Source organism: Lycium barbarum, chromosome 10, assembly GCF_019175385.1.
Source record: "Lycium barbarum isolate Lr01 chromosome 10, ASM1917538v2, whole genome shotgun sequence".
Lineage (NCBI taxonomy): Eukaryota > Viridiplantae > Streptophyta > Magnoliopsida > Solanales > Solanaceae > Lycium > Lycium barbarum.
In genome coordinates this window covers 101541534-101561922 of record NC_083346.1, presented here as the reverse complement: position 1 = coordinate 101561922, position 20389 = coordinate 101541534, and the positions used below count along the sequence as shown (strand labels likewise).

Here is a 20389-nt window from a genome sequence, read left to right as displayed (position 1 = left end):
AAAATTGGGTAAAAGGGACTCTAGTATAATTAGGTTATGCTGATTTAAAAAAGAATATTTTTATACACCCCAAAGTTTTTCTATTTACAAACAGGCCTAACATATACAGGGTTTTTTAGCCAAAAGGGCAACAAAAAATTTCCATTGTCAGCTCATTTTTTCAGCGGGAAAAGCAACAACCCTTCCCACATTCATCTTCGTCTTCTTCCATATCTGTTTTTTTTTTTTTTCAATCTCAACACATTCCAGCCTTCCAAACGCCTTGCTCTCTTCAAACTAGGGTTAGATTTATCTTCATTAAACAAAAATGAAATCTGCATTTGCCTTCTTCTTCATCACTAAACCAATTTTTTTTTAATTTGTGTTACTTCTCTGTTCTTGATAGTAATTTGTTAATACATTGTTTGGGAATTTGCTTGAAAGGGGATAAACATTTCATCTCAGTGATTTAAGGTAATAATTTAACGTTCTTCATCGTTTTCTACATTAAACATTTTGTTCTTCTATATTGTTAATAAACAACTGCACGTTGTTTATAAACAACATGCAGTTGTTTATAAATAACTGCATGTTGTTTAAACAACTGGATGGTGTTTACACAAATGACCTGCATTACACATGGTGTTTACATAAATATCATATATTTTTTAAAATCTCCATGTAGTGTTTACACTAAAAAACTACACTATTTAAATATTCATATGTAGTTTAAACAACTGCATGGTATTTATGCTAAGAGTTTGCACTGCACATGCAGGCTCCATGTAAACAACCAAACTTTGTTTAAACAACCACAAGTTGTTTGCACTGCGAACCTGCAAATAAATTATCCATGTATAAATACTGTACTGACTATAATACTGTCACAAATTCTAATATGTATCTATGTAATATCCGCAGGTGTTGTGACAATTAATGGGGGACACAATACTATTAGCAGTTGATCTACATGGTGAATGGATAGAGACCGATGAGCGTTATAGTTGGAAGTCGAAGGGTGGTCTTACAGTACCGATACTAGTGAGGAGGGATGTTATGTATGATGAGTTTGTTGATATCGTCATTACTAGGTGTAAGTTATGTTGTGCGCCGAAGGATCTCTCAATCACTTACATGCTCAGCATTGTTGCAACGGAAAAAGCACATTTTTCTGAAATAAAGGATGATGATGATTTGCTCACTTATTTAGCTGATGTTGACAAAGATGGTCGTCGTTGGCCTATTCTAAGGGTAAATGTGGTTGAAATTGGGCTGATAGAAGTTCCAGAATCTGGAGAAGCAATTGGAATGTTCCCTGGACTTGCTAGTAATACAGTAGGGCAAGAAGAAGCTGGAAATTTTTCTAGATTTGATTACAATACAACGATAGTTGAAGCTACTTCAGAGTTTCCAGATTTTGATTACAATACCGCAGGGGCAGAAAGAGCAGAAGAAGATATAGATTATTCTATTAATTTGTCCAGTACACAGGGGGTTGAGGGCTCAACACAATGTAGCCACAGTCGTGAAGACGGCACAGGATTTTTCTCGGGTCTAACTTTCAAGAAGAAACAAGAATTGAAAATCCTATTGAACCTTGCTGCCCTAAACAAAAAAAACAAAAAAAACACAAAAAAAATTCTACAATCTCAAATGTGTAGATAAGAATTGCAAGTGGCGACTGCGAGCTATGAAGTTTGAGGGTACCGATAGGTTTCGTATTACCACATACCATAATATGCACACATGTGGAGTACAACATCTTACAAGCCATCATCGACACGCAACCGCTGAAGTCGTTGCTAAACACATTGAAAATAAGTTTATCGAGGGGAACAGTCTATCTACAAGAGAAATTAAGGAAACAATTCGTGTAGAATTGGGATGCAAGATTAGTTACTGGAAATGTTTGGCGGGTAGTTATATTGCAAAATCTTTGACAAGAGGAACACCAGAACACGAATATGAAGTTATAGATAAGTACCGTCATATGATTCATGTTACAAATGAAGGAAGCAAGACAGATTTGAAGGTTGATTCTTGTGGCAGGTTCTTGTATTGTTTTGTATCTTATGGAGCTTGGATAAATGGATTTGCTTATACAAGAAAATTCCTAGCTGTTGATGGAACACATTTGTTTGGAAAGCATGGCGGAGTGTTGGTGTGTGCTGTGGCGTTGGATACCGAAAATCACATATTCCCCTTGGCATTTTGTGTAGTAAGTTCGGATGGTGATGCCTCGTATCAGTACTTTTTTGAACAATTGCTCGAGATCGTCCCCAACACTAATGAGTTGTGCATAATTTCTGATAGACATCCATCTATAAAGAAAGCAGTTTCAAAGACTTATATTGAAGCTCATTATGGAGCTTGCATGAGGCACCTTGGTGAAAGCATCCGCAAAAACTTTCACTGTGGAGATTGGATGCACCATTTTTATGATGCAGCAAAAGCATATTGGAGGGACGAGTTTAATGATCATTTTCAACAAATCAAAGATTTGGATATGAGTGTCGCCAAATATCTTGAGGATGTTGGTTTCCACAAATGGAGTAGAGCACACTTCCCTGGCAACAGGTACGTTATAAACAACCATTGGTTGCTTAAACAAATTATATTTGCTTACACTGAACAACTTCTATTGCTTACACTAAACAACAAGAAGTTGTTTAATCACTTCCTGATTGTTTACAGTGTAGATTCTTAGTTAATATGTATGTATTTCTTGATGTTCTAGGTATGATGTAATGACCACCAACATTGCTGAGTCAATTAACTCGATGTTCTTGGCGGAAAGAGAATTCCCGATTACTGCTCTATTCAATTCTATAAATAGGAGGTTTGCTTAAAAGTTTCACGAGAGGCGTATGGTGTTGGCCAACACATCAACCATATGTGTCCCTTCCGTTGAAAATATCAGGCAGTAGATTTGTCTTATGGTTCCACTCTTTCCCAACAAACACATCCCTAGTTTATGGTTCCACTCTTTCCTTGCTCTTATCAATGTCAAGAGGCTTGTAAATATCAGGCAGTAGATTTGTCACACTTATTCTCTTCTTCGTTTTACGTGCACCAGCAGTAAATGGAGTTCTTATGTATTTGGAATTCCTTAACATCCTCCTAGGCTCGAGTTTTTTATTCAAGGTAGATAATTCTTCTACAAGTTGTTTGACAGACTTCCCCATTTCTTTGAACTCCTCCTCCATTTTAGAAATTTTCAGTTCCAATTGTCTTTGTTTCTCCGCACAAGTGAGACATTCACATGAGCACTTCGCATTTGAAGGACAAACACCAAAAGATCCTGCACCAACTCCTCCTTCACTATACTGACCACCAAAATCAAAGTTGACTGGACTACCAACAAATTTGTCACCAGAATTCACTAAAGGGCTCCGCGGGTTCCTTTCATCACCCGTCCCTCTTGGAGTGTTTCTTTCTATACCCCCACCCCTTGGTGGGCTCCTTTCCTCTGCCCCACTCCTTACTGGGATCCTGTCCTCACCACCAACCTCCCTAGCTCCTACTTCACCCGTTATGATTGTTGTCACCCCAATCAATTCTGCTTTTAACATATCAATTTTTTCATCGGCTTCCTCACTGGAAAATAGCTCAAGGTCCTTCATGTATTTTTCCCTTTTTTCTGCATTTGTAGGAATCAGGAAAGGGTGCACTACCTGCATAGAAAGAACAAAAAATACAATGTTATGATCTTCCTTTATAAACAACATCATGTATATTAAACAACTGAATATTGTTTAGTTCAAACAACCTCAAGTTGTTTAATCAAGTCTCAGATTGTTTAAAAAAGTCTTAGGTTGTTTAACAAGTTTTAGAGACTTACGTTTTCATCAGTGGTACTGAATGGATCCATAGATTTTTTTAGGCCTCCATACGACATCCACCTTAGCATACGTGGCAATGTCCTCTCAGGGGGAACATTCTTAGCATTTCGTTGAAGTTTCGGAATAGCTTCAAAAGCCCAAGCCTAAATTACGTAACAATAAATTACAATCAATATAACTATTAAAAGCAAAATAATATTAAAAAAAATTATTTAGTTACCAGGAATGCCCATGGGAAGCCGTAGAGGTTGTATTCAGATTTTATTGCTTTTGCAAGATACTCAACAGCCAAAAGATAGCTTTTGAGACCCCACAGATATTCGTTGAAGACAGAGGGCTTGCAAGCTAGCTTGGTCATGTCGGTATCAACACCTGATGATATATCTCTTGCACATAAGATGGAGTGATAGAACCAAACCAAGGCAAGTGAAAACTTATAATTTTTTAGTGTTTCAGGTGATTTGATATTTTCAAGAAGGAAGTTAGCAGTAACAGTTTTTCTTCGTTGGAAACAAATTCCCATAATGGTTCACCCTTCTTCAGCCGACTAGCCAATGCCTCTTCAGAAGGAAAAGGGTGACACCGTAGTCCCGTCATCAAGGCAAATTCCCTTAATCCAAAACACACAGGCATATTTTCATATTCAAACCACAGCTCCATCTTTTTCTGACAAATGATGTGTCGGAGTAGAAGACCATGAACTATCATGGACCCAAAATTTACCCGCTGCATCGGAATATCTATAAAATGCCCAAAACAACTTTTTTTGAACCTATCTAAAATACCTTGTTCTACCAGAAGTCCTCTAAATTCAAGAAATGCTTTTCCTCCTAGAGGTGACTTTACAAAAATCTTTCCCGGAATATCACCGTGCGCGGAATAATGTGTCTTGAAGCTATATTTTGTAAGATCAGTGGACTTGATGCATTCGGGAATCTCAGTATCAGAATCATCAGCAAACTATACATGATTATAAAATTGATTACTTAAAAGAAAGTATAAAAAAGCCACACACATATGTTGTTTGAACTGGTGGTAGTTTAAACAACTAGTTGATGCTTAAATAACAACTGTTTGTTTACAATAAACAATTAGTAGGTGTTTAAGCATCCATCAGTTGTTTGAACTGGGGGTAATTTTCTAAAAAATAGTAAATGGATGCTAAAACACCTACTCTTTGTTTTCATTAATGCCAATTTAAAAAAACACTCACATTTGATCTTGAAGGGGCAGCATTCTCATCATGTAATACTTTTTTTCTTTGTTCGAAAAGTACATGATTTGTTTCTTCTTCCCTTTCTTCTCCACTTTCATTTTCTTCTTGTTGATCCGTTGAATTCTCATCTTCTGCATTTTCTTCTCCACTTTCATTTTGTCCTTCCTGATGCGTTGATTCCTCATCTTCTACACTTTCTTTTCCACTTTCATTTTTATCTTCCTGATCTATTGATTCCTCATCTTCTACACTTTCATCTTCTCTAACTGAACCACGAGCTGATGAGGTCAATTCTTCTGTTTCCTGAGCTTGTGGAAACCTATCCGCTTCTCCAGCAGAAGCAGACTCCTCTTCCGTTGACCTAGCCTTTTTTCTAGGCCTTCTTTTATAACCTTTTTGATTTTTTGTTTCCATTTTATCTACATACATAAAGCATCATAAAATTATCAACAATAGACCAAATGAATAAACTTCTCGAAGTTATAAAATAAACACAAGTTGTTTAAACAACCATCGATTGTTTACACATAGAAGAAATTCTGAAACAATAGCAGCCACAAAATAAAATATTTCTTGCAAGCATAGAGCTAAATATAACACCAATTTGAAAAAGAAAAGAATTTGATCAAGCATCTTAAGATGCTAGAAGTGTTTTAATTTGTTTTTTCCATCAAACATCATTATTTGGGACTCTGAAACATCTAACGCTAACAAAAGTTTAGAAAAAAAAAAATCTTTCCAATCATACTTTTTCCTCCATGAATTAACAAGAAAAAACACCCAAGAAAGTGCTAGAACAAAATCACCAACAAGTTGTCTTAGCCAATTATGAGCCAAATCCTCAAGCTTCCTCTCAAAATACACTCTCCATAATCCCATTGCTACATGAAGACAATCACAACCTTCCGCGAAAAAACTCTGAAATTCCCTCTCCTTAACAAAAGACACCACAAATAACAATAACCCAATGACACATAACATCAATCCAACAAATAAATCAGATGTTTTAATCACCAATTAGTCATGTGGGATTGACCCTAACAACTTTTTTGCTGTTTCAATACCATGTCCAAGTACATAAACTTCATTCAAATAGAACATTGTTACAATTGCTATTAGTGAATGTAAAACACAAACTATAAAGAAAGCAAATGATTCAATTTACTAAAATTCACAAAACCCAAAAACCCATTTTTCAGAATTTACAATCTTTTTGAGACTCAAATTGATTTTAGACTAAAACCCCAAAAAACTCCGTTTTTAGAGTTTACAAAAAGAACAAATCATATAGAGACCGAAATTGATTTCAGACTAATTTATAATAGTGAATGGTAAGATAAAGTTTACTGGATCGATCGACTAAGAAAACATAGGAAAAACAAAAACCCCATGTCTTAAATGAGCATAAAAACAATAGAAATTAGAATAAAAATAAATGCATACCTCAAAAAACTCGAATTTGCAGAGAAAGAATGTTCTTGGAGGAGAAACCAGTAAAAAAAATGGTTAAAGAGAAAAAAGTGGAGAGGAGATAGAGAGAAGAAGGGGAAGAACTGAAGAAGAAGAAGAAGAAGAGAAGAGGAATGGGCAGCAGCTTTGTTGGGAGCTTTGTTGGGACAAAGTTTATTTCCAACTTTGAGAATGGAACGTTGGTTTATTTCCAAAGTTTTTAAATTTTAATTCTAACCACCAAGTTTTTAAATATTTTCATTTAACCCCAATCTCTTCATAATTATATGATTATAACAAAAGAAAAGGAAAAAGAAATAGAAATCCCTTATTGTGCATTTCACTCTCAAAGAACCTTTTTAGCTCATTTTTCCGAGTTAGTGAATTAAAAACCTTAACAGTAGAAGACAAGCCCTAATTAATTTCAAGAGCCTAGTGAATTTCGTACGAGCCTTAGCCTTCCTTCTTCTAGCCTTCAACTTTAGTACCATCATAGAAAGAGAGAAATGAACAGGTGCTTTAAAAGTGAAATTGGAAGGACTTTGAAAAGTGGATAAGTTGGTAGAAAGGATGAGAAAATTATCAAAATGGTCCTTAATGTATAGGGGTGGGTTATTTTGATCCTCGATATATACCACTTGATGGATTTAGATACAAAAAGTAGATCAGTTTAGCCCACAAAATGGTCCTTCATATATGGGGGTGGAATATGTTGGTCCTTTGATATATACAACCTGATGTATACAAAAAGTAGATCATTTTAGTCCTTTCAGTTTCATTTTACAGACTTGTGTTAAAATAGAATCTTTTTTGTTTTATACATGGTAATTGATATTTTCACCCTTTCTCTCTTGCGCTTCTTCTCCTATTCTTCTGCTGCAATTTCTTACCAATTTTTCTACCAGACCTCTAATTGTTAAATTGATCTCTTAATCGTGCAAGATTCATAATTGAAAAATTGTCAGAAGACGCAAGTGAACTTCACTAAGAACATCATAGTTCTTTAATTTTGGAAGATTAAGATTTTTGTTTGACGGTGGAAATTTTGGTTGTTTATTATTATTAAACTCAATCGAATGTTGATAATTTAGCTTAAATCTTTCGTTCAAACAATGATTTAGTGCGTAAATTGAAATCTTAAAAGCCTCAGACATACACTTATGAAGTTTGGTTTATCAAAGTCTAACTTCTGCCGCGTTTGAAGTTAGGATTGTCAAAGCCAAATTTTAGAGGATTTGAAAGCAAGCCAATATATATATATATATATAAAAGAAGGGGAAAAGGGTCAAATATACCCCTCAACTTTACGTTATTGGTTAAATATACCCTCGTTAGCCAAAACATCTAAATATATCCCTCTGTTAGCTAAAGTTGTTAAATATACCCCTATATGGATAAAAATGACCAAATCAGATGCAATTAACCATTTAACTTAAAAAAAGATCATGCCTCATAATTTAACCCGACCCACAGATTTTGCTGAAGCTGACAATTCCAGAAGCAACTGAATGTTGCCGACACCCATGGATGCGATAGGCTCTTGATGAAGGATTTTTGAATTGGCAAGACAGTGGTATGACAAGCACAATAAATTGCGAGGACTAGTTTTTGAGGTTCTTTTTTCTCAACTTTCCAGTAGGAAGACACCAGTTCTCAAAGTTGAATGGTGTCATGGATGGAAATGCCCCATCATTTGTTAAACTAACTAATTTGGTTAGTCCACAACAAGGTTATCGAACCAAATGTAGTTGGTTAGACATAGAGCCCGTTTGGATTGGCTTACAGCTTAAAGCTGTTTGCAGCTTATAAGCTGAAAAAAATAAGTTGGGGTAGTCCAACTTATTTTTTTTGGCTTATAAGCTGTTTTCAGCTTATAAGCTGCTTTAGATAAACTAAGTCAAATGGGTTCAATTATTTTTTTGAGCTTATTTTAAGCATAAAATGACTTTAAGCTGGCCAGCCAAACACTCAAAAAAGCTGAAAACAGCTTATAAGCCAACTTATAAGCCAATCCAAACGGGCTCATAATGAAGATGTCTTCTTTGTTCTTCCCAATTCACCATCAAGTCTATTCATCATGGAATCATTAAAATGCGGTTCAATATCTAAGACAACTATTTGTTGATTCTCTTACTTCCTAATCCTAAAATGGAACTGATGCTACTACACGTCATGATAGGGCATTAACTATCGGGTCGGGTTAAAATTATGGGGCATGAATTTTTTTAAGTTAAATGGTTAATTTCATTTAATTTGGGTATTTCCATCCATGTAAGGGTATATTTAACAACTTTAGCTAACAGAGCAGTATATTTAGGCTAACGAAGGGTATATTTAACCAATAAAGTAAAGTAGAGGGGTATATTTGACCCTTTTTTCAAAAAAAAAAAATGTTTGGAGTTTGGCCCGACAGTCCTAAACTTCAGACCTGTACCAAATCAAACTTCAGACTCCAATCTATCCCTGAATATCTCTATATATCAGTTAATATTCATCCCATGGTCTTAGAACTGAGGCAATTAGAGATAATTCTTTCAAGTGCTTCTAACATTCTATCACTTTTATGAATCCGTTTTGCATGGATAAGGGATCTTTTGATTGTGTTACAACTAATAATTTTTCGTCTAATGCTTCAGATGGACCGTCCGGAGTGTGCATCCATTCAGGTAGTTTTGTATGATCCACACTTCTTGTTGGTCATTCCAGTTGTGATTGGAACATTGAAACAAAGTCAACTACTGATCTCTCAGATTTGATGAAAAAAATTCACTATTTTCTTTGAGTTTAGCAACACTGTGGGGAAATTAGCACCATGGATTTAAACGAGGTAATTTATAATCTTGTACATATAACAATAAAGAAGAGGAGGAGGAAGAAGAACAAGAAGACTTTTCTCTAAATTTGCCAACACTAATTATCTGACGCGAAATTAGTATTTTGAGTTTATAAGTTCTAGATAGTAAAAGATGAAAGTTAGTTGGTTCTTAATAAATTATTTATACATATTAAGTGAAATTTTGACACAAACTTAGCCCCCGTTTGGCCATAAGAATTATTCACTTTATTCCGGATTTTTTTTTAATTTTTTTTCCGGAATCAGCGTTTGGCCATGAGAATTCCGAATACAACTTGAAGTTGTATTTCGAAATATCAAAAACTCAAAAAACTTGTTTTTAAATTTTTTTCACTTTTTCACTTTTTTACAACTACATTTCACCAAAAACTACAATTTCAAAACCTATGGCTAAACACAACTCCAACTCCAACTCCAAAATTTCAAAAAAAAATATTTTTTTTTGATATCTATGAACAAACGGGGCCTTAGAGTCTGCTCCAAAGCTATCGATTATGCCGAACACATAATCGGCATGATAGATCAGCCCCTACTAATTACAAATTAAATAATTTGAAAAAACAAAATATAACTTAAAACTTTAAATAGCAGGGTCGAAACTGGCTACATATTGCAATTCCTACCACAATAGTTGTGTGGCCCAAACCAAAATAGCCAAAAGCCCATTTAATTTTACTCTTCCGGTGCCAATTGGGAAAACTACTTTACAGAAACATTTTTTTGCACGGATTGCCCTTCTTTTGGGGTGGTCTTTAAATTTTGCCCCTCATATTTATGGTCTTTAAATTTTGCCCTTCGCTTGGATACCTGAGGTTCTGGGTTCGAACCCCCGCTCAGGTATAAAATAAAAAAATAATTTCGCAAGGCATGACTGGGGGAGTGTATGCCGGATCCGGCATAAAGTCCTTAAGGAAAAACTAAAGTTATGCTGAAGGGGGCATAACTTTTCCTCAAGGCATAGTTTAGTTATGCCTTATGGGGCAAAACTTTTCCTTAAGGAACTATGCCTTATGGGGCAGACTTTTAATTAAGGCATAACCAAAAGTATGCCTCATAAGGCAGAACTTTTTCTTAAGGTATAGATTTTGCCTTATAAGGCAAAATTTTAGTTATGCCTTAAGGAAAAATTCCGCCTTATGTGGCATACTATAAAAGTTTGTCCATTAAAAGTATGCCCCCACCGGCATAAACTTGTGAAGGAATTACTAAAGTTATGCCGGATCCGGCATACTTATGCCAAGTCTGCCCATAAGGCATAAGTATGCCGGGTCCGACATAAGTTTGGTTATTCCTTAACAAGTTTATGCCGGTGGGGGCATACTTTTAATAGGCAAACTTTTATGCCGGACCCGGCATAAACTTGTGAAGGAATTACCAAAGTTATGTCGGACCCGGCATACTTATGCCAAGTCTGCCCATAAGGCATAAGTATGCCGGGTCCGGCATAACTTTGGTAATTCCTTCACAAGTGTATGCCGTGGGGGCATAGCGAAATTTAAACTCTGCCTTGCGATTTTTTCTTTTAATTTTGACTGTGTGGGAGTTCGAACCTGGAACCCATAAAGTTTAGCCGAAGGGCAAAATTTAAAGATTTCAAATATGAGGGGCAAAATTTAAACACCACCCAAAAGAAGGGCAATTCTTATCACTGCGAATTGCCCTTACAGAAACAGCTTTTGGTTGTGCACTTGGATATCTCTTTGACTCTATTAAAAATTGAAGGTGATACTTATCACTGTGCATTTAACTCAGTTACCTGATTGTTTGTTTTCTTCTCATGTTGGGTACATGAATAGTTTCGACCCAGATTCTTACGTCCTTTGGGTATTTAGCATTTCATTTTTCTTTTTTATTGTGGGCACGAGTATCTTAAATTCGTTCTTTATGTCAAAGAAATACTAGCAACTTAGAGTTGGAGTGTGATCGGAGAGGTAAATAGTAAGCAACTTAATAATGTTATGGTGCATAGAAGGGGGAAACGTTGGGGATTTCATTGCCAAGCAGGATCAAACTATATGGAGGAAAATTCCGTTTTGGCATTTTAAATGGGTTTCGGAATTGCAGCAGAGGCAGACCAAGGATGTGAAATTTATGAGTTCGAGATTCTAGTTCTATTAAGTTATTGAATTCTAAATTAATAATCGATACATATTCAATAAGTTTATAAATACAAATACAAAGTTTGGACCAAAATTATTGAATACGACTAACGCGAAAATTATATTCTAACTCTGCCCCTGAATGCAGTGAATATACACAGGCAGTGAACTATCATGCTCCAATCTAATACTCTTCCCATTCCAATTCCAATTATGTAACATTGTTTGAATTGACATGGAATTTATGAAATAAGTGGAACTTATGAAAGTGGAATATTTTTGTGATCATAAAAGCTTCTTGTTAATGGTAAAATGAGAAGTGTAAAGTTACATGTTCCCAAATTAAGGATTTCATTCTTTTTTGAACGGAATAAAAAGAAAAGTGTCACATAAACTTGAATAGAGGGAGTCAAGCAATTTTTAAAAATTTATGTATTACTTTCTAGTACTCCGTATATAGTTTCTATATAAATAAGGAATTGTGTTCAAACATATACAAACGTCGCCCCAATATATGACATTTTAATTATTTGAAGTGCATATACATTTGAAAGACCACCATAGACAAGAGTATAGACTTGCCGGTAACACTATCATCACAACACACAATTGACAATTGTGTTCTTCAATGATCAAGTTCTCAGATACAGCCGTGGATATAGCCTTCGACCTACAAGTTCATGTAAAACTAGTAAATATTTGACTGTGGCACCGAGTCATTATTAAATATTAACTTGAAGTTACTGTAGGACCCCATAAACTCAAATCTTGGATCCACATCTGCTCAGATAAATATAGAAACTTTACGGGTGATGTGGAATTAATCGATTAAACAATGTGTTGATGGAACGTGCAGTGCTAGGTTCCGAGTTAATGTTACCAAAGCGATTGTCAATATCAGTCACAGGGCAGCAATCGATGTTTTTCCCATTGCAGCAAGGAATGAAGAAATTTGGAACTTGTTTAACTCCATGAGCTGATATCACAAAAAGGAACAAAACAAAGATGGCAATGCTGATTCTTTTTCCCTTATTGGAGGCTATCTGGTAGAGCAAAAGTATATATGTTTTTTTTCCGCAGTTTTGTTTATGAATATATAAAGAAATGGAGGATTGGTGCGGGCATTTGTCCGAATAATAAGATCCATATATCTAGTATTCGATTCCTAAAGTTCCTATGTGCCATTCGTCTACTCAAATGATCATCTATATAGCTTGGGGTGTCAAACTCAAATTGTAACTTTTTGCACATCAATGATCAATGGAAGCTCAGTTCAAATAAAAAAGAATGATAGTGACATTAGGTCATTATATCATAACTTAGTGAAAATATATGAATCATAAATATCCCTAGATTAGTAAGCAAAACCGCTCACAGCTATGAATAAAGTTATAAAGTTAACAGTCTTCATAACGATTATCTGAGATATAGCGTAGCACATCCATTGTCACGTATGAACGTACGTAGGTGTCTGAGAGTGTCACGCCCCGAACCATGACCTGGGCGTAATCAGTGGCGGAGTCAGGATTTCCGCCGAGGGGGTTCAACATCTACTATATATACATAAAAAATAATTTTAACCTTGTTAAAAACAATTTTAACCCCCTCGGCTCTATGTGGCTCCGCCACTGGGTGTAACACGACACTTGGTGCCTGACTGCATGTGACCGAGCGAACCAACTGGCTCGCTGAATCAACATGTGACATCAAAACGTGCTAAATGGAAATAATACTAACACGTGATGATCTACTAAGAGTCTATCTGAAAGATCATAAATTCGGAAAATACTGAATAAGCTCGAAAGTCTGAATAAGTAGCCGACAAGGCTAGCACAAAAGCTGCTAAACATCTGACTGACTGGACTATAGTCTACGAAGCCACTAAAGATTACTGAACTACTAGCTGTTTACCGGGACAAGGCCCCCGGCATACCTCACTGACTGAACTACTATAAAGACTGAAAGTATGATAATGCCCCGAAGAAACTAGGGCTCACCAAGTAGCTGATACGAGAAGGTCCTAGCAAGCAGAATCTACCTGATCGCGAGATGCAGGCCCTCGGGCAATAAAAGGGGACGTCAGTACATTTGAATTGCACTGGTATGTAAAAGCAACTGAAAGAAAGAACTGTAAGTGGGGTGCTCGGGGAAAGGGCAGCCCAAATCAATAAACATATAAAGAGTGCTGAAACTGAAACTAATATCTGATAGCTGATAACTGAAATGAACAAAAGAAGTAAAGATATGAATACTCCCTGTTCTGAACGGAGAACCACCTGTTAACTAACAATCATGGGCTATGGCCTTAGGCCCAATATATATATGCATACATAATTTGTGGCCTTGTGCCCAAGTATAAGTACACAAAATCTGTGGCCTTGTGCCGAAGTATAAGCATGCTAAATCTGTGGCCTTGTGCCTAAATATAAGCATGCAAAATCTGTGGCCTTGTGCCCATTTACAGGTATTCAACATTCAACAAATTTGTATCAAGGAACTGAGGATCATGCTGTATGTATAACTCTGTAAGACTGAACATTACTATACTGAGACATGTATTCATGAACTGATTATGAGACCTGAAGCTTTACTATTTATAAACATGCTGAGTATATTCTAGATTGATACTCATAGGTATCAAACACAAGTCTATATTGATTATGTACTGATGTCACAACGTTCGGAATGAAAGTCATGAACGAACTATGAAACTAGAGAATAGAAGTTCTACAACTATTCAAGAAACTAAGCTTAACTATATTTCTGAGGCAATTAGTAACGTTGTAAAAGAACGTGGCGTAGGGAGAATCATTAACATTCCCAAACGTAGAGAGTTAGCCTCACATACCTTAACTTCATGCTTTCTGAGCATAATACGACGTTCGTCAACCCTTTCAACTTTAATCTTTAGCAATACAAGTCAAGGGGATTCTATATTAGCAGTAATATTCATGCTTTGGTCATTTAAGTATTTTATCAAACACTTGGTCGGCATAAAGCTTCACAACCTTCATTAATGGTGTTTGCTTCACCCAATTTCCATTCTATTACTTCTAGGTGATTCTACAATCTCAATTAGGTGTAAATAACATCATTCCCCATCACCCACATGATTACAACAATCTCAAGTCAACAATCCAAAACCCTACTATAGTTCGTGTAATTCTCTTTACTAAACCCATTTACTATTCTCTCAAGAAATCATCAATTCACTACTATGAATGATTAGATAGTAGATCATTACCTTTTTAAAGTTCAATCCTCTTGAATTTGAGTTCTAGGGTTTCCACGTCCAACAATAATGTTCCAATCACAACTCTATTAATTAGAAGGGTTTACTCAAGTTAGAAAGGGAATAGGGACTTGAATTCAATCTAGAATCATGATAAAACTTACCTTGGAGGGTTCTTGAGGCTTGGGACTTGTTCTCTCCTGCCTCAGGATGATTTTTCGTGATTAGGGGTGTTAGGAAAATAAACCCCAAGCATAAATATAAGAAAAACACAAAAATATGAGGTTTTGATCCGAAACCCGACCCATCCGCGTTGGGCCAGCATCGTACATCCAACGTGGGACCCTCTGCAGGTCCCTGGTCAGTAAGGGTGTTTTTGTGCGTTCATCCCGCGACGCAGGGCCATCGCACGAGCGGCCTGTGTGGATTCTGCGTAGTGTTCGGTAAAATGGGCAGAACTTCTTGTACCGAGCTCCGTTTGGTCTCCACAATATACCGTTGGAAATTTATTTCAAAGGGATACAACTTTCATGTTTTAAGTTTTCTCAAATTCTCAACCTATTTTCACTAAATTGAGCTGGAAGGCAGACGTATCGAAAACTTAGCCGATTCTATCGAATTTTAAGCGCCTTAGTATTAGCCATCTTGAGATGATCATATCTCCTTGCTCCAATCTCTGATTTCCCTAGTCCTTATATCGTTAGAAAGGTATTTCTACGTACTATAACTTTCATTAAGGGTACTTTCCCAAACTCCCAACTAATAAAGGAGTTACGGCTGCCCGAAGTAGGCCTATTAACCATTTTCACAAAGCGTTCAAACCTTCAGTTTTTCCACTAAAACTCTAACGATACGGGTCTAACCTTAGTTCTAAAATACGGGGTGTAACAGAGAGGTTTTCCATTTTTTTGAATTTTCTAGGTACTGTGTGAGCCTGTTATTGATGTTGAGAAATGCAAATAAAACCAACACATATGAGTAGAATTGAGCATGGAATTAGGCAATATATTGTGTTGGGCATGAGGAAATTACAATTTGTGGTCTTTTATGATTCATTCTTTTGCATTTTGCTTCTCCGATTACTTGTTTTCTTAGCTAAGTGATTTATAATTGATCGTTCAGAGTTAATAGTTAGTAAAATACACCCTTAGTAATTGGTTGGCTTAGTCAACTAGTAACTTCTTATCAATTTTGTTATTGTTAACTTGATCTCTCTATCGTGCAAGATTTATAGTTCAGAAATCGCTGAAAAGCATCGAATGGATTTGTTTAATTTGTTGCAAGTGAACTTAACTAAGAACACCATAGTTCTTTAGTTTTGAAAGCTTGAAATTCTTATTTTGGGTGAAAATTTGAAGTTGATTATTTATGCGTATATCTTTTGTTCAAACAATAATTTAATGCTTAAATCTAAATTTTAAAAACTTCAGACATACACGTATTTAGTCATGTCCGAACCTAGGATTTTCAAAGCCAAATTTTAGACAAATTGAAAGCAAGCAAACTTCAAACATTTCGGCTGAAATTTGACTTGACAATCCCCAAACTTCAAACCCCAATTCATTCCTGGACATCTCTATATATAAGTTAATCTTCATCCCATGCATGGTCTTAGAACTGAGGTAATAAAATATGATTCTTTCAAGTGTTTTGAGTATTCTATCGGTTTTTGTGAATCCGTTTTGCATGAATAAGAGATCTCTTGATTGTGTTATAACAAACAAGTTCTTATGTGTTGCTTCACATAACCGTCCGAGTATGCATTCATTCAGGTAGTTTTTTATGGTCCATACTTTTTGTTGGTCATTCTATTAGTGATTGGGACATTGAAACAAAGTCAACCACCGCTCTTTCAAATTTGATGAAAAAAAATTCATTGTTTTCTTCCAATTTAACTACACACTAAGGGGAAATTAGCACATGGACTCAAAAGAGCTAGTTTGTAATTATCTCGTACATAACAACAAAGAAGAAGAGGAGCAAGGGAAGGAGGTGGAAGATTTTTGACTCAAATTTGTCAACACTAACTATAAATTAAATAATTTAAAAATTGAATATAATTTAAATAGCAGGATCAAAACTGGCTACCTAATGCAATTCCTACCCAATACTTGTGTCATGTGTGGCCCAAACCAAAATAGCGAAAAGCCCAAGTGATTTCCCTCTTCTGGGGGCCAATTGGGAAAACTACTTTACAAAAACAGCTTCTGGTTGTACATTTACTCTTCATGCGTATGTATCCCTTTGGCTCGATTGGAACCAAATTCTACCCCAGATTCTAAAGTCCATTGAGTATTTAGCGTTTCATTTTATTTTTCTTGTTGGGAGTTTGAATTTATTGTCTTAAATTCGTTCTACATGTCAAAGAAATAACAACTTAGAGTTGGAGTGTGGTTGAAACATAGGTAAATGTAAGCAACTTAATAATGTTATGGTCAGATTTAGAACTAAGATTTTGAGTTTATGAATTCTAGATTCTAAATGAGACAATTTAGCGTTTTTGATAATTTTTTTTATATATATAAATATATATTAAATGAAATTTTTAATACAAATACAAAGTCTGACCAAAACTACTGAATTTTATCGAACTCGTAGAAAGGCTTATAGCTCCGCTCCTGGTTATGGTGCCTAGAAGGAGGAGATTTGTTGGAGCCTTCATGGCCAAGGAGAATCAAACTATTATGGACGAAAAAAATTATGGAATTTTAAATAGTGTTTCCTCGGTAAAAATGGATGTAACCGGACTCCAGTTAGAGATTTATTTTTGTAGAGTTTGAAGACAAATTGAGTTGTATCCAATTCCGAAAATTCCTTCAAAAGCTAGAAATCAAAATAAATAAAGGATATATTGAAGATGATAAAAAATGAGTTCAAATCCAAAAGATCAATCTTTTATGCCACCAATCGTGTTTTTTTTTTTTTTTTACAAGACTTAATGGAGATAAGGATATGCTAGAGTTACATGGGATGTCTTCCCCCCCCCCCCCCCCCCCCCCCCCGCCAAAGATATCCTTATATAAGCCAAAGACGAACTTTTCTACACTAAAGTACAAGTGACGTGACGCATTTGAAGCACCAACGTTCGTTCGTGCAGCTGCTCTCTGATGTAGGTCGGTTGATGTGACGTGAATTGTTGGGAATGGAAGACAGGTGTGAAGGCTCCCCCGTCATCCTAATGCCCGTTCGTTCGCAGATACCTGAGTGCGGATTCTTCCCAATACAAATAGGTTTCGAAATTGCAAGTTTATATACACACAGGCGGTGAACTAACATGTTACAATCTATAAAGTGATATTATTCCTGTTAGAAAAGGGGGGGGGGGGGGGGGGGGGGGGGGGGGGGAGGAGAAAACACTTAAATAATTCAAATTCTCGGTTGAAGACAAGTGAGGCAACAATTCTTCTTGATTCTACTCAACTTGACTTACAAAATCAATCATATCTCTTTGAAGAGAAGTGGGGAATATATTCTTGCACCACATAACTTGCATAAAAGGCTACATTTTTCCTTCTCATCAAATGACTGTAGTACTTAGGTTTTATAGGACTATCCTAGCATGTATCTAATCTAGTACATATATCATTTAATTCTATTCATCCTCCTTTTTTTCTCAAATACAGGTATCAACCATACATGTATCCTTACATTAATAACCTGGGAGTCTAGGGCGAGAGTATTATATAAGATACTTAAATGATTACTTCATTCATGTATCACATAAACCAAAAAATCTTTTTATTCTTCCAAAGCAAGGTTCACATTTCAACACTCTCCCTTGAACCTTGTGGTTGGAATTCACAAAGTACTCTTCGACTTCTCAAATATGAATTTCAGCCTGTTCCTCTTGAAGCGCCAGTAGCAAAGTTCTCTCTTCTTCTTATAGGAGGAGTTTGAGTCCAATACAGCCTTGACTTGCAAAGCTAGCTCAAGACCACATTCTTTATGTGATCTCATCATTGATCTCCAAAAGATCCTCATGTTTTCAGATTCTCTCATCTTCTCAGAAGATGTTTCCTTCTTGAGATTGAGGTTGTCATTTCTACTATTTGTGCTTTAAAAGGCATATCATTAGTATCATCTGTCCCTTCCTCTACACTACTAATCTCCCCTTTTGGAGATTTCTCAATAGCACGAGCAATTATTTTTCATCATTATCTCAATTATCATCTTTATTATAAAAATATTTTTAGATTCTACAACAATAGATTATATTTTAGAAGCGTACATCTCTTCGGGATTTACTTCTTTAAATTTTCATTAAAGCTAGTGTTGTTAGATTCAACTACATGCTTTCTCATGATGATGATGATAATAATCTTCATCTTCATCTTCTCGGATTTCATAAAAGAAACCTTCTCCAACAACTTTTCATCAATCTCTTGATAGATGAAAATGTGGATTTTCTTATCCATCTTTCTCACGGCAGCAATATCATCTGCTACCTCTCTACTCGAGATTCTTCGTCGTGCAACTACTTCAAACTCAACTGCTTCATCAAGGTTGACAACTCTTTGGTAGTTTCACCTACCATAATAATTACTTCAAGCTGATGCTTCTCTATCATAGCATTCCATAGCTATCGTAGCTAATTTCATATTCATTTCAATCTGAAAATTCATTCTTTCATATCTTTTGAAAATTGGGGTTATCTACAAGTCTCTCAAGACAAATGGCTCTGATACCAAATGTTGAAAAATCGGGGGACAAATGGCTCTGATACCAAATGTTGAAAAATCGGGGGAGGAGGAGCACTATCAATCACTTAAATTCTCGGTTGAAGACAAGTGAGGCAACGATTCTTCTTTGTTCCACTCTACTTTTCTTACAAAATCAATAATTTCTCTTTGAAGAGAAGTGAGGAATATATTCTTCCACTGCTTAACTTGCATAAAAAGCTACTCCCTCTGCTTCAGTTTATGTGAACTTATTTCCTTTTTAGTCCGTGCCAAAATGAATGAACTCTTTCCTAATTTGGAAACAAATTTACTTTATGAAATTATTTACAGCCACACAAATATTCAAGATTTATTTTGAACCACAAATCTCAAAAGTCTTCACTCTTTCTTAAATGTCGTGCCTAGTCAAATGGGTTCACATAAATTGAAACGGAGGGATTATATTTTTTTTTTCTTCTCATCAAATGACTATAGTACTTAGGTATTTATAGGACTATCCTGGTATGTACCTAATCTAGTACATGTATCATCATTTAATTATGTCCATCCTCATTTTTTCTCAAATACATGTATCAACCATACATGTATTCTTGCACTAATATCCTTGTACTAAATTCATGTATCACATAAATCAAAAAGTCTTTTTCTTCTTCCAAGGCAAGATTCATATTTCAACAATTCCATGTTCTATGACACTAATACTCTTTCCATTTCTATTCCAATTTATGTGACACATTTTGAATCGGCTTTGAATTTAAGGAAAAGGTGAAAACTTTTGAAATTTCTAGCGTTAAACATGTCATAACATTTATGTGGCTATAAAACTTTTAAAACTTGTGGCCTTAAATATACCATAATATTAGTGAGATTATAAAAACTTCTCATTTTGAAAACTGTTAAGTTACTTGTTTCCAAATTAAGAAGGTTGTCATCCTTTTCGGAACAGAATGAAAAGAAAAGTGTCGCATAAATTTGAAAGGAGGGAGGACTATTTTATGAGTCAAGCAGTTTTTAAAATTTATACTCCTTTCTAATACTC

At 35.5% G+C, this 20389-nt stretch overlaps 2 protein-coding genes across 2 annotated transcripts; both read right to left on the bottom strand.

Annotated features, from left to right (window-relative positions):
- Positions 1–2726: 2726 nt before the first annotated feature.
- On the bottom strand, positions 2727–4187 carry LOC132614490 (uncharacterized). Its single transcript, XM_060328945.1, has 3 exons — positions 4042–4187; positions 3821–3964; positions 2727–3653 (listed from the first exon to the last, which is right to left on the bottom strand). Exons 1-3 carry the CDS (start codon positions 4177–4179, stop codon positions 2952–2954), a joined length of 984 nt encoding a protein of 327 aa, XP_060184928.1. The 5' UTR covers positions 4180–4187; the 3' UTR covers positions 2727–2951.
- Positions 4188–4739: 552 nt separating this feature from the next.
- Positions 4740–6842, bottom strand: LOC132615120 (uncharacterized). The gene is made up of 2 exons (XM_060329691.1): positions 6481–6842; positions 4740–5456 (listed from the first exon to the last, which is right to left on the bottom strand). Exon 2 carries the CDS (start codon positions 5449–5451, stop codon positions 5008–5010), a length of 444 nt encoding a protein of 147 aa, XP_060185674.1. The 5' UTR covers positions 5452–5456; positions 6481–6842; the 3' UTR covers positions 4740–5007.
- Positions 6843–20389: the final 13547 nt, after the last annotated feature.

Excerpts from the sequence above, each read along its gene's own strand:
- LOC132614490 (XM_060328945.1), bottom strand. The coding sequence starts at position 4,179 with ATGACCAAGCTAGCTTGCAAGCCCTCTGTCTTCAACGAATATCTGTGG. Across the intron at positions 3,965-4,041 it reads GCTTCCCATGGGCATTCCTG|GCTTGGGCTTTTGAAGCTAT; the intron begins GTAACTAAATAA and ends TACGTAATTTAG. Across the intron at positions 3,654-3,820 it reads TCAGTACCACTGATGAAAAC|GTAGTGCACCCTTTCCTGAT; the intron begins GTAAGTCTCTAA and ends CTTTCTATGCAG.
- LOC132615120 (XM_060329691.1), bottom strand. The coding sequence starts at position 5,451 with ATGGAAACAAAAAATCAAAAAGGTTATAAAAGAAGGCCTAGAAAAAAG.